Source organism: Pholcus phalangioides, unplaced genomic scaffold (assembly GCF_987345545.1).
Source record: "Pholcus phalangioides strain wild (caught in Gottingen) unplaced genomic scaffold, Ppha-v1.0 ptg000042l_1, whole genome shotgun sequence".
Taxonomy (NCBI): Eukaryota; Metazoa; Arthropoda; class Arachnida; order Araneae; family Pholcidae; genus Pholcus; species Pholcus phalangioides.
The window spans coordinates 18771059-18786353 of NW_028301628.1; the positions used below are offsets into that span (position 1 = coordinate 18771059).

General features: G+C 33.9%; 1 protein-coding gene across 1 annotated transcript in view; it reads right to left on the bottom strand.

Moving 5' to 3' along the window:
• LOC149064575 (uncharacterized) overlaps positions 1-15295 on the bottom strand; it is a 32842-nt gene that overhangs the window by 10217 nt on the left and 7330 nt on the right. Inside the window, exons 3-8 of the mRNA XM_089255443.1 lie at positions 14084-14147; positions 13394-13494; positions 11105-11224; positions 6725-6875; positions 3283-3428; positions 632-763 (exon numbers count right to left, since the gene is read on the bottom strand). Coding sequence (XP_089111569.1) covers positions 632-763; positions 3283-3428; positions 6725-6875; positions 11105-11224; positions 13394-13494; positions 14084-14147 — 714 coding nt within the window. The remainder of the gene's footprint in view (positions 1-631; positions 764-3282; positions 3429-6724; positions 6876-11104; positions 11225-13393; positions 13495-14083; positions 14148-15295) is intronic.

Sequence of the window (15295 nt, forward strand, 5' to 3'; positions counted from 1 at the left end):
ATGATGAGAGTGACTGATGATAGTAAACTAGTTCATGTAGATGTTTGTAATGCATCAGATGAAATTTATGAGAAATTCAATGGGTGCTATGATGATTAAAAAATATCTTTATTTCGTATATCTTAAAATAAAAAATATTTTTGATGGAAATTTTTTTCCAAATTTTAATCCCAAAAAATTAGGGGCTCTTTATACACGTTAAAATATGGTAATTTATGTATTGGCAAAAAATAACTAATTCGGCGACCTGCTGACAGCCAAGATAGAAATAAAAACCAATTTAGAATTTAGAGACAGCAATTATGTAGTAGCATGGTGGACAATGTTTTACAACAGCTTAAAAATAGCTGGTCTAAAATAGAAATTTCTCATGAACTCATTTTCATTTGGTCCTTGAGCTGACAGACCGTAGTATTAATTTTTAGATCAAAACAATTTTAATTTATACAGTATAGCATCTACCTCATAATCACTATGATATGAATTGGATGTTACTATAATTACTATAATTAAATAGAAATGGTAATGCTTAAAAAAAAAATATTTTTTGAAAATACAACATTTGTTTCTTCAAAAAAAGCTTCCAAAGCTGCAGAGGCAATGAACAAAAAAAACAAAAAAAAAAGATTACCAGTGCTTTTGCAATACAGCTCACACCTTGAACAGAAAGTTCATTATTCCACAAGATCAATGTGCTGAGCCCTCTTCCAGATGTATTAGACTGCTGTCCCAAACTTTCCATCAAATGAGTCAAGCCTTCATTCTAAAAAATTCAAACAAACACAAAATTGCATAATTTCCATCAAAATAATGCTACTTAACATACTGTGGTTTTTTCTGCTTCGTATACCGTACATGTCACCCAAAAATTACATCATCTTGTCCATATGATTAAGAATAGAAACACAAAAAAGAAACGGAAGAATAAAGAAAATTTGCATTCGCTTAAGGTAGGAGGAACATCATCAGTGAAAAAAAATCAATCTCCATGTTGTTGATCTTAATGAATTACTGATGAAGGTTGGGATATCATTGTATATTGAAGACAACCTATTATTATCAAGATTTAATGCCTTGAAGTTACAGTTCAAATAAAGCAAAGGGGTTCACAAATTTTTTTGTCTGGGATCAGGGTTATTTGGTTTAAACCTTGGTTTATTTGGTTTTAGCCAAGTGGTTTTTTTTTTCAAAAAATCAAATAAAAGTGACCTAAATATCATTTTTTCCTTGAAAAATATCATATTGGTTCAATATTACCAACCAAAATTTTTCATTTTTACCACATTTCATATTTTTGGGGTACATTCTGATGGTATATCTTTAAATGGCATAAGATGGTATAAGTGGTTTTTTTTCAGAAAGTCTCATAAAAGTGGCCTGAATACATATTTTTTTTTCATATGAAGTATCTTAGTTATTTAAAGTTATATACAGAAGCCAAAATTTTTCATTCTTACCATATTTTCTAACCTTTGGCTATATTCTGATGCTCTACCTTTAGCAAAGTCATGAATAATGATTGCATCGCACATCTAAATGTAGTAGTGGTATATTTTATCTCAAAGGTTTTTTTTTCCCCTTCACAAAGCAGCTACAGTAGTGACACCATCATGATAGGGGCAGGGGGTCCCGTAATCCAATAAAGACACCAGCTGTCCTTAAAGGACAAAGACTAGTGTACTAGTAGTTACATTACCTCAGACATTTTCATTTTCTTTCCCATAAGAAGTAGCACATCTCCTACTGTATATCTCCATCTTAATATTCAATAGTTGTTTTTTTTATACTTTCACCGTTAAGCCCAGTTAATCAAGGTTCTACTGTATAGTAGTAACATATTTATGAAAAATAATCAGCTATATACAGGGTGATTATAATTTAAGTTTTTCTTCCAAAACTATGTAATAAGTACTGGTCAGAATAACTTGAAAATTTGCATGGATACTCCTGAAGTAATGGAAGTTTCTTTCGCAAAAGAAAAAAAGTGCAAAATGTGCAAGCAGATGATGCTGTACTTGGCCAGCAGTATAATCTATTTTGTGCAATCACATCATTTCGGCGCTTCCACAGCATTAGTGTGTGGATAGAACAACTATCAAGATGCACATTGCAATACCAGCAAAGCAGCTGCTGAAGACCCATTTTTAATAAAGGTGAAATGCAAGCGCATCCACATAATGACCATGGCATACTCTGATCTGTTGTTGAACAAGAATTTTTGCTTTCACCTGATAGCCAGAACACGGTGGACAACATATTTAACATTTCTTGAGTACGTTGTAATTATTTGTTCAATTACTTCGTTTTTTGTGATGTTTCCATGAATTATAAAATCGTGCAATGCTATAATTAAGTTACCTTTTCGTCATGACTGGCTATCATTGCCATTCTGAGAGCAAATTTCCCACATGTTGGATGATGTCATTAATTGTACATTTTTAAGTATTTTTTCCCCTTTACCAAATAAAATTCCATTTCTTCAGGAATATTCGTGTCAATTTTCAAGTCATTCTGACAATGGTTCTTCTTTTGCAGTGCAGTGTTTTGATATCAGAACCTTAGTTATAATCACCCTGTGTATCGTAAATCATCGCTAATTAATCTGCATTATTTATGCTTCATTAAATACATTATATTCACCTAATTTTTATTAGTTTTTGCATAATAGCTTCCTAATTAAGCATACCGAAAGTAACTGGAGAAAACATCTTTATATTATATGATTAATAACAACATTAAAAGAATTTTCAAGCACGAGAAGTAATCCATTGAGTTAAGCAAAAAATAATTAAATTTCAAAAGTTGGTTTTTGTTAAAATGTAAGAAATATTTATTAATTAATATGGGAATAGTGGACATTAACATTTTATTTTAATTAATTATTAGAAGTTTGAATGATTTTACAGAAATTTTATTGTTTTTAATGCTAATACTATTTAAATAAAAAAAACCAGTTTAAACTGGTTTTTCAAAATTGAATTCCTTTAAAAAAACTGGGTTTTTTACCAACCCTGTCTGGGATAAAGACATGCGAGTTGACTAACATTAACAAACCCTAAATTGATATGCTTGTCATATGTGGATTAGTTCTTTTTTTATCACAATTTTCACAAGCCTGTGGCTGGTGCACGTAATCTGAACCCCTTTGCAGGATGAATTTGGCTTATGGACCAGAGGTTGTGCATCCCAGAAATAATATGTAATTCAAAATATTTATGAGAAAGCACACTGTTTAAATACTGTTTGAAACAAATGTAAAAAAATAAAGAAAACTACACTTGCTTGTAATCTATTGTTACTTAAATCCAACAGTTCTAAGTGAGTATTGGTACGCAACAAGTTTCCAAGTTGAAATCCATCCGATGATGAAATCTTATTTTCAGCTAGAAACAACTCCCGCAATGTTGTATTCGATTTTAATGCAGCCACTAAAAAAATAACATGTCAAAGAATTTAAGATGTCCGAACATTTGAAGCATATAAAACAGTATTCTCTAAAAATATTTTTTCCGCCAAACTAATGCAGATAGATAATAAAAACATGGGTTGTTTTCTATTTCTTTATTGGTACAGTTGATTACAATAATTTGATTACAGACATATGCAAATATATGATAATGGACAGACAATTAAACAGATACTATCGTAACAGTGATGCTGTGCAAACTGACTAAACGTTCAATAGCCGTGACACAATGGCATGGTAGCGCCATCTGTCCAACACTAAGGGAACCACATACATAACATGTCCTCCCTTTCTTAGCATTGCAAATGTCACCCTCATAATCAGGGTCGTCCGGAGGTTTTCTTTTTCGGGTGGACATATGAAACAAAGGGTGGGCAGGTAGAGTTGGTTCGACACCCGATGACACAACATAACCAGTTTCATTTCCAATCGTCTCATCCTTGGCCAATGTGTGGCCAATCCTCCGCTCTAGGTCAGCTGTCAGTACCAGTGTGAGAACCTGAAAAACAAAACTGATCATTATTACTACAAGTAGCAACTGACTGTCCTCCCAAAGTGACAAGAGGAGGCCCATCTCGAATATTCTCTCGTTCATCACTCTCATCCTTCACAGATTTTCCGCATTTCTGGATTTAGTCAACATGGCATCTCCAGATTTCTGGTCCCACTTGCACGCTGGAGAAACTAGAGAAACTGCGAGACACCCAGGCTCTGTCGAACTTGCACGCTGTATGACAGGGTACCATCTCTGTTTAGTACAGTTCCAAACTTCCATTTCTCAACACCATAATAGTTCCTAACAGCAACTTTTTCTCCCACTGAAAATTCACGATCGAATGCATGAGTATGTGATTCTTGTTTTCTCTGCATACTCACTCTCATATCAGGATGTACGAAGTCCAATCTGGTGTGAATCTCTCTTTTCAAAAACAAAATACTCAGCTTTTCACCAGTTAATGAGTGTGGTGTTATTCTATACATCAGTAAGAATTGATGCAATCTCTTACGTAGATCAAATTCCGTAAGAAAGGTAGATTTTATCGAATACTTGAATGACTGGACCATTCTTTCAGCCTGACCATTCATAGCAGGATGGTATGGAGCTGATACTACGTGTTTGATACCATTTGACTTAAGAAATTCCTGAAACTCTATGCTCGTGAAATTTGTTCCAGTATTGGAAACTAAAGTTTGAGGCAAAATAAATTGAGAAAACAATTTACAAAGTTGTGATACAGTGGTACTAGCAGTTATGTTTCGTGTTATAATGATTTCAGTCCACTTGGAATGTGCATCACAAACTACAATAAACATTTTTCCAAAATATGGAACTGCATAATCGATGTGTATTCACTGCCAGGAACCATTTGGCCATTCTCAGGTATGTCTCAAAACTTTTGATGGTTCTTTTCTTGTTTTCTGACAAGATTCACAATTGGATACAAAAATCTTGATATCTTTGTCTATACAAGGCCTGACTTCATGCTAAAGCCTTCATTTTGATTATACCAGGATGACCTACGTGTAGTTCAAGAACTTTCTGCCCAAACTTTTGTGGAATGATGACCCTATTTCCACAATAAATTTCTTGAGCAGTAAGAGGCACACAGGTTCAATCTGCATTACAACTGTCCTTGTGACTCTCTACAGGAAGTCATGAAAAAGTATCAGCGTTCCCATGATCCTTGGTATTTTGGTACTGTAATTTGTTGTACTTTGCATAATTAAATGCTTGTAAAAACATGGCATAATGCAACATTCATGTTGCCGAGAGTACAGGTAAGCTTTTGTGTGGAGAGAATATTGACACTAAGGGCTGATGGTCCATTACTAGAAAGAAATATTTCCCAAACAAATAATGGTAGAATTTTTTTACACCCCACACTATACTCAACGCTTCTCTGTCAATCTGAGAATATTTCATTTCAGTCCTTGAAAGTGCACGTGATGCAAACTTTATGGGTCTTTCCGAACCATCCAGCATGTAATGACTGAGTACGGCACCAATGCCAACCAATGAAGCATCAGTCTGTAACACAAGAGACAATTTAGGGTCATAATGAGCTAAAATTTGACCAGAAGCTATCTCGTTTCAAGAGCACATATGCAGTTCGATATTTTTGATTCCATATAAATCCCACTATCCTTAGGTAGCAAATTATTCAAAGGTGTAATCATTGTCGACAAATTCAGGCAAAATTTACGATAATACTGAACTAATCCTAGGAAACTTCTCAGTTCTGACACATTCTTAGGTACTGGTGCATTTAATGTGGCATTAACTTTCTCTGAGGTTTTTCACAAACCATTCTTATCGATTTTATATCTGCAATAATAAATAGATTCCTTGAAAAACTCACTTTTTTTGTTCAACTTCAAGCCATATTGTTTCAGGCGCTCAAACACAGCATTCAATATTTAAAAGTGTTCATCTTCAGAAGCTCCGGTAGCTTTGATATCATCCAAATACACATGAACGCCAGAGATTCCAGCCAGAACTTGTTTGATGCTCCTGTGCCAAATAGCAGGTGCTGATGCTATCCCGTAGTTCATCCTCTTGTATTGGAATAACCCTCTGTGTATATTGATAGTCAGTAGGTGTCCATCTCTTGGTTGCACTGTCATCTGTAGGTAAGCTTTGGCAGGATCAATCTTTGAAAATGCTTTTCCTCCTGCAAGCTCCACAAAGATGTCATCGATTTTCGGCAGTGGATGTTGGTTAACCTTCAGAACCGGATTCAGGATAGCATTGTAATCGCCACATATGTGAATGTTTTCATCACGTTTCACCACTGGAATGATGGGGGTCGCCCTCTTACGATGGTTCATAGGTTCAGTAGTACAGTTTCCAAAGTGATGGTGGGCATGAAGTTTTAAATATGTTCTCAAAACTATTCATGCAAAAGCACCCAAAACAAACTTTAAAGACTCCCAAAATATAAGTTTGTGTATATCTTACAGACAGACTTCAGCTCTCAATTATAAGTTTTATTGAAATTTAACATGATACTTGCTTTACCCATAATCATGATTAAAATAAATATAAACCAGTCATCTGTTAGTTACATCAATTTTATGCACATAATTCTATCATATCTTTTGTAGACATTAAAAAAATACAATCAGTCTATCTGCATCCTCAATTTTGGAGAGAGCTGACTCTTCAGATCATGTCGCAATCATTTTCATCAGTGAATGATGAATCATCATCATGAATCTTTCAAATTTAGATAGATTCATGCTCCAAGTTGTACCTACCTAAAATTACTAGACACCTGCCATATATGCCACAGTTTTCTAGATGTAAAGTTGTAAGGTTTGAACCTAGTCTTAAAGCTTTGCCTAAAATCAACAGGACTTGCTCATTCAGTGTGGTACTCCTAGCATTCAAATGTACTAAGGCACTGGTCTGAAATAAAATAAAAGAGACAAATTAGACTAGTAATGTACTAGTAATACCCAGAGTATTTACTAGTACAGTAGAACATTGATTATCCGAACACATCGGGACAGAAGGGTGTTGGATTGGATTTTGATTTTATTGGGACAAGGACCATCTAGGTCAAGCTGCATCATCCGAAAAGTGTTAGGAAAAGTGAAAAGTTCAGAAAATCAATTTCAAAATTAATTCGATAATGCAAAGGCATAAATTGAAATTAAGCACACAACAAAAACCCTAAAATAATTAAATTTAACCGACTTATTCTGCAAAGTAAATGAAAAAAGCAATATATCACAAAAGAAAAAAAATGTAAAGGAAAAAATAAAATGGTAAAACAAATACATGCACGCATGATAAATAATGCCGTCAAACCATTCAAAAAATTGAATTTAACTTTAATTGCTTCAACTTACTTATACGACATTTTGCAGTCTCATCCTGTATTGATCTCCCAGTTAAAAAGTCTCGCTGCAGAGAGCGACAGACCTACAACGGTATAATTATTCATGCATTACACTTCACTCACTATGAGTTGAGAGAAAAACTCATAGTTTTAAAAAATTGATTGCAGATGACAGCACTACACATAACAAGCATTACACAGAAACAAACTTCACGGAAGGTTCGCTATATGTACACACACATTCCAACATGTACCAATTCATTAGAAGTTCTGTAAACAAATATGGACAAGGTGCATGTCTGGTTTAGTAGTAGTCTCATCCCGTAATAGTTTCAACAGGGTTCATACAAAATTTCCTAAATAAAAATTAAGGAGTTTTTAAGGACTTTTTAAGGACTTTTTAAGGACTTTTTAAGGAGTTTCAAGCAGTTTTTAAGGAGTCATGGCAAACTTCATAACTTACAAGTTTTACAGCAAAAAAAGGGCACGGCACATATGCAAATTTATTTTTTGATTTGCCAAACAAATTTTCCCTCTTCTCAAAAATATAGACGTAGAAGTGGTTCGGAAATTACAACTTTTGATTTGTTATCCAGCATCATAACAATTCATAAAATAATCAATCCACATACATACTTTTCTGTTGTCACCAAAGTGTTCTAAAATCTTCAAAGTTTCGGTCAAAAATATAACTCATAACAGCATCACATATATAAATTATAAAAATTCTAAAATTGATATTCATCCCCCCCCCCCTCCAATTATTAAAAATAAAAAAAACCACAGCTGACAAAGATTTTTCTTACAAAATTATTTTTATTGCAGCAACTCTTTATTCACCTCTGGCTTAAAATGGATCAACACCTGCACAAATTCTTTAAAATTAAGTTTTTCAATTTTTCTTCTTGTTTTTCTGTTATACTCAGAAAGAAATCGTTGCGAAATGGGAGCAAATTTCAGGACATGCAACACAATGTTTGGCGATTTAGCACTCGTTATTTGGCGACATTGGCGATTTCACACTCGTAATTTGGCGCAATTTACAAATTAACTCATAATTTGGTGGACTAACTCTTATTCATGAAATTAATTTTTTTTCCACGAAACAGGATTTGACGATTGACCATAGTAATTTCTGCTGCTTGCAGTGGCAACTTTTTTTTCTTTTCTTTTTTTAAAAACGGAAACAGCGGTCAGTTGTTGAGAAGCACTGGACTAGAGTAAACCATCTTCAACTGTAAGATTAAGGATATGATCGGGTTTCACAATGAAAAGCCAGATGACAAAATCAAGAGCGGGAACTTGCCGGGAAAATCCAATACGCATCTAAATTCAATTTCAATCCTCCAAATTTTGTAGACGACTGAAAGTACTCTTTCAAATTTTGCATAACTTTTTTTTTCATAATTTAAAATACCACTTAAAATAAAAAAATTTTAATATTAATCAATTTTTTTTTAAATACCTCCCCTTAAAATTTTGGAGAGTAAATTATTCAAAATTATTTTCCCGGATAATTCAAAGTGCGACCATGGAAGATTGGAGGAAGGGGTGGTGTTGAAGTATGAAGGAATAAAACACGCTCCCTGGGTAAGAATCATTTCGTGGCACGTGAAAACAAAACTTTTTTTTGGTGCCCTTTTCCAAAAATCTAGGAATTTAATGAGCTGAGCACGTCATTGTACACACTATATAGAGGAGAGAAATATAAATATTTTTTTCTCCTCTAAAGCAGTGGTTCTCAACCTTTTCAAGCAAGCGGTCCAGTTTAATTCTTTTTTGTGGGTCGAAGGCCCGGTCAAACACGCGACCAAAGGAAAATTAATGAAGAAAAATTAAATGGCTAATCACTCGTGGACTGGTATGAATGATATCAGGGCCCAGCGGTTAAGAAATACTGCTCTAAGGCAGGGGGATTATACTATAAGTCTTTTAAAAGAGTTTTTTTTAAATTTCAAAAATTCAACCAATAAGATTATCAGTTGCATTTGCACAAATGTAATCTGAGCTTTATTGGTTGGATTTTTCAAGTTTCATAAAAGGGAATTTATCAAACTTTTATAGTGTAATCCTGGCCTAAGGTACATATAAGGCAGGTATGAAAGTATTTTGAGAAGTTTCCAAAAAAAAAAAACAAGCGCTATTTGAAGCAGAAAATACAAAAATACACTATAGGAGCAAGATGTTAATTTTGGCGCAGAGTTCCCACCACTGGTAGTAGCATCATTTTCTGGCAGGAATGATTGAAATAAAGAAGTTCTAACTTCTTTATTTCAATTTCATTGTCAATTTTTTTTTAAAGCACAACAATCTTCTTTTCCCATTTTTCTCAGCATATCAGAAGCGGGTGTGGCCACTGTAGTCCGACCAATCAGGTGCCGTTAATCTCTTAGTTGCACTGGTAGTTGGCAGAGCTGTTTCCCACCCTTGAAATCTGTATAAAGAAACCTCTCCCCCCCCCGACATGCCTTGTTTTCTTTTTCCTTCTTTTTTTCAGGGACTTTCAGCATCAAGTACTACTCATCATCAACCATTTATCAACCTTAGCAGGAAATATTTCAGGGCGGGGGAAAAGCCAACTTTTTTTAGAAACAGCTGGAAGGATTTTAAGGAGTTTGTAAGGGGGCCTTAAAAAGGAAATGAAAATTAATGACTTTTTGAGGAGTTTTTAAGCACTGTACGAACCCTGTTCAACATTCAAAATTTAAGCGGGTCAGCATTAGGCAACGATCCTAACCACACAAAACTTTTTGTGAAATGGTGTTCTGCCTCACTGTGTGTTATTACATCTGCCATTGGTTCATCTTCATCACTTTCACAATAATCCTGATCAACATGATTGTTCACTTTCATAATTATTTCTCCGTCATCCAAAAAAATTATATCCCGGATCGTTACTATCAATTTTCAACCACTGAGACACATCCTCTTCATGCTAGGACTGGAATCAGTGGTTGCGTTAAAACCATGAAAATACAGGCATAACTTCCTAAAACTTCGTGAGACTTTAGTCCACAACTGCTGTGTTTAAACTGACCACAAAAATTTCTATTTTATCACAATTTTTTTTTAATCACTGATGGTTGCCACACCTAGTCTGTATTCAGCTACAAGTTTCCACGATCACCCGCTTTCAATCTTTTCCCAATTTCCACACTTTTGATGTTTAAAACAATGTGCTTTCATTTTGTTGCCATTCTGCACTTGAGAAAGACGAAAAGTGTTGACACTACTAAAGCTAAAGATTGAAAAACATCTGTTTTTAAGCAAGCTAGGAAAGATATTCCCCCGACAAAAGTGTGATAATAACTGTTTTGTTATCAAAAAGACCCTAGCCCACCCCCCCCCCCCTCATTAAGGCACACCCATGGGATTAAGATTAATTCGTAGATAAGAAAAAAAGATGACAGCTAAATCTGCTCCTATTCACATGTTTGTTTGCTTGTCAATCATTTATAACTACATACACTGTACCCAGATCTGCCATTGTTTATATCTATAGCTCACAGGTATGGTATGTACAATTGTTTGGAAGTGGATTATTGTATAATAGAACGAGGCTATTGAGTTGGGAGAGAGATTCAAGTTCCAAGAAAATACCAACTGTGTTGAGCATCATTGACTATAGAAAACTGAAAATGAGTTAGGTTGAAAAGGTGTTCGTTTGACCGAGTTGTTGGGAAAATTGATGTTCGGATAATCGTGTTCTACAGTACCTTCAAACTTTTAAGTGATTTTGATAATTATTTTTTCCTTCAAAATATATTTAGCTTCTTTTTTCATTGACATTTACCTTTTTGAGCATCCTAGAGCAAGCTTGCCAACCTCTACAATCGATATGCTTCACATAAGATATATTCAGCTGCACAGCAGAATCATAATACTCAATCATGTCAAAAAGAGCAGCTGCACCCTGTTTAAAATGAAGTACTTATTTTTAGACATCAAGAAATGATTCTGAAACATGCAAATTTTACATGTAAGGCAAGACATGGTATATTGACAATAAATTATTTAATGCTTAATAGTATGAGTGTGAGAGAGGGAGTAAAAAAAACAGAAGTCTTTAAAAAAATCCTACATCATATTTTTACTGTAATTTACATTTCTCATGAAATCATTTTCTCTATGCCATAAAATATCAAAAGCATTCCAATTTATTTCAAAATTTGTCAAAACACAGACACTAACAATGTTGGAACTGCTTTGTGTTGAATGTAATTGTGAGCACCATGACCAATTCTTTAATTCTCTTTGCATCTGATTACCTTACAAAAATATATCTTATATTTTTTCTATAAGCCAAAAAGAAAAGAGGAATCAATGTGACTCCTGGTGGGACAAAAATCTTTGCATTAAATTTTCAGAGTTCATCAGGTGCAAATATCCCTGCAACTTCTGGCATTAAAACATCTAACACAAAAAGTGCCAAAAAGAACTTTAGTCAGACGATTCAGACATCTGATTTTTCATGTGAAAATGATGCAAAGTCTGTAGCGTATGCTGAGTCAGGTAATAGTTGGTATGAAACACTCTGAATCAGAAAACAATTCGATCAGAGAGAAAGATAAAAAAAAATAAGGGTGTATATTGTCTTTTTTTTTTTTTAGAGTAGGCCAGTGGTGGATTAAAGTCGGTTGAGGCCCTGGGCGCAAAAGAAAATATTGTCGTCGTCGTCCCCAATTTAGAGAAAGTGTAAAGTTTGGGTTTTTCGGGGCCCTTCAGAAGTTGAGGCGCCCGGTGCGTTCGTCATTAAATCCGCCTCTGGGGTAGGCGTACATATTAAGAGAGTTAAAGTACTTTAGTAAATGTTATGGAAAGATCAGGCAAACACTGGAGATGGCCTAATGTAGTGATGAACAAACCTTTTTAAGAGTGGGCTAAAAAAAATGAAAAGAAAAAGTTTGGTAGGCCAGAGATATTTAGACATTGGTTCATAATTGGAATTTTTATGCTCAGAAATGAAATCGCGTTATCATGTGTTGCATACTTTGAAAACTGTCATGGTTTCATTGCAAATGAGACACAATGGTTTATCCTCTTAACCTGTGAAAATAAATAAGTATATTTTAATAACTTTATGCATGTATTCCATTTTTTGCATACTGAAAATTTTTTAATAAATTTCTATTTAAATTCTCACCCCTTTAAATAATTATTTTTAAAACACTAAAATCTAAAATTTCTATACCGTTATTTTAAAATCTGCTGTGCCCCTGGTAGAACCCATAAGCGAGCCTAAGTTTGCCAATCACTAGCTTAATGAGAAGGATGAAATCTGGTACCAAGACAAAATAGTGTACAGGATAAATGCCCTCAAGCAAAGAAAGAAGCAAGATATTTTTGATATTCCTGAAATAAATTGGTCACCAGCAGAATTATTAAAAATTTGTGCATTTTAAACTTTTTTTCTACATTGCTTTCTTGTATTTATTTTCAGTTAATGTTTATATGTTGGTTTAAAACCAATAAATTCATGATATAATTCTGCCAAAATTATTCAATATTTCTTTTCTTTTGTGTTTCAGAATCCTTACCCACATGCAAGTACAATTTTGTGACGTCAAAATGTAGGCCACACATAATCCCAAAAAGTCTCACTGTCACAAAGTTGCACTATAAGCAGGGATAACTTTATGGACAGTTGTTTAGCAAAACATTATTGGTCCAAATAATAATTAAAATACTCCTCTATACTTAGGAGATGAGTGATGATCATTACCTATAAAAGAACATTTTTTTAAAAAATATTCATATTTTCACCTGTTTCACATATCAAAAACTGTCACAAAGTAACCTCAGTTTAGGGTATGTATTACTTTTATTTTGTAGCTCAGATCAATTAAAACACCTGTGTAAAAATACAGAAGGATATTCTGATGTTTTGCATGTTCTAAATTGACACAGTTCTTATCAGAATCTTTCCTGGCCAGAGATAATATTTTTCCTTGTGGAATGGCTAGGGCCCCTATTATAAATTTTAATTAGAAAAAATATCCCTCCAAACATTTATGGTCCTCTTATAATGATATATGACCAAAGTGCTTGCAGATGAAAGTGGTCAGATTAAAAAAAAAGTTACCTCATCTTCTAAACTGCATCCTTCCAAATCAATTGCATTAAATTTAATTCTTCGAAGAACTTCTTCAAGAGCTTCACAGTGTTTCATGCTGAGTTTTTCCCCTGCAAACACAAAAATTATTCAACTTGTATTGCATGTTGAATAACATTACATAATAAAGTGATTCAGTATAAGAAAGGCTAATAAAAGCAGAGCAAATCCAACCACTGCTTTTTGTGAGTGCAAAACTATGAATCGGCATCTTTTTCTGGGCCATACTGTCGGCTGTAGTGATCCAGGGGCTGTACAGAACATACAAAAAATTTGTATGTAAATGGAAAACAGTACTTTACTATTGAAGAAGCACAGTGCAGTATTAATGTTAAACCTGCAGAATTCAACGAGATATATGTGGATCAGCTTTTTCTTAAAAATTAAAAAAAACATTAAAAATGAAATGCACTAAATTAAGCTTTGTTTGTGTAAATATTTATGTGAATATTCAGTTGATTCCACATTTATTATTTTCACACACTGCTTTGAATACGAGCATTTATATCACACACATATGTGCATACAAAAATTATGTGGAACTAAGACATGATACATTTTGCAGTATGCCATCATCAATATGTTAGCATTTTGGATAATTACACAAATCAAACTTTATCCCCCAATTTTCAAGGATTAAATTTCATTACTTAAACTTACCAACAAGGATCAAATCAAAAACTCTTTGCTCAGAATTCTTCTCACCAGCTGTGCTCTGAATTTCCTAACAAAAAGCAAATTGATTTTTAAATAATGGAATTGTGTAGATGGCAAGAAGAAGAAAACTATCAATGTATTAAAATTTGCTTCACAACAACAATGTGGCATAAACTTGAAAACATAACATCTATATAGCAGAGAAATATAACTGAAAATTTTTGGGAGGGTTAATGCAAGCCAAACACTCCTGTTTGATAAATAACATTTTTGTTAATGATATTTTTCCTTTTGCAGTTAATTGCACTACTATTTCACCAAAGAATCATTTAGGGAGATAGAATACACCTAAACAAGGATTTTTTTTGGGGGGGGGGGGGAATGCATAATGGTTAATTGCAGAGTGGTAAGGTGCAAACAGAGAAATAAAACAAAATGGCAATGCATGAAATAATACTAATTCTAGATATCAGTCATTTCAATAGAAATCTTGTGTACCAGTGATTCACAAAATTTTTTAGACTGCAGCACAGTAAATTAAATCTAAGACTAAATAATATTGTCTGCTATATTAAATACACATGATAGCATAATAAGCTGTATTAGAACTATGTTAAACACAACATGATAGAGACATGCGACAGACTTCAATTCCCACCACAAACAGAATCAACTCAAAGTGAATAGCGTGCGAACTGCCATGCTCACACTTGTTGTATTTTTTTCATTATTCTAAAAATCAATCAGTTTTTCGATACAGAACAGAACCAAAATAACTTGAAGCTGACCAAACATTGATGAAAGGAAATATATGTGGATCAACTTTACCTATGCATATTATTAACAAACATCATATTAATTGACTAATTAAAACTGCTAACTAATTGTTACAAACACCTCATAGTACTTAGACATCTTAGTCCAGGGTTTGGCAAATATGAAAAAAATAAGTGAAATTTCCAAAGGCATCACCTCTATTTCATGGCCAACTTCCCTTTGGAGCCAGTTTAATGGACAATAGGTTCCATAGACATATATAATGCAAAAGAATACCCCCATTCCACTGCCACCTCTATATGGGGTTGGCAGCCAGCCTGTCCACGGCCACTTCCAGAGGAGTGACAGAGTTAAAAAAACGAGTTTTTGTATCTGTGCTTTAAATGCATTGAGACCTGACAGTTCTCTTTGAATATATGACATGAGCACTCGTCCGGC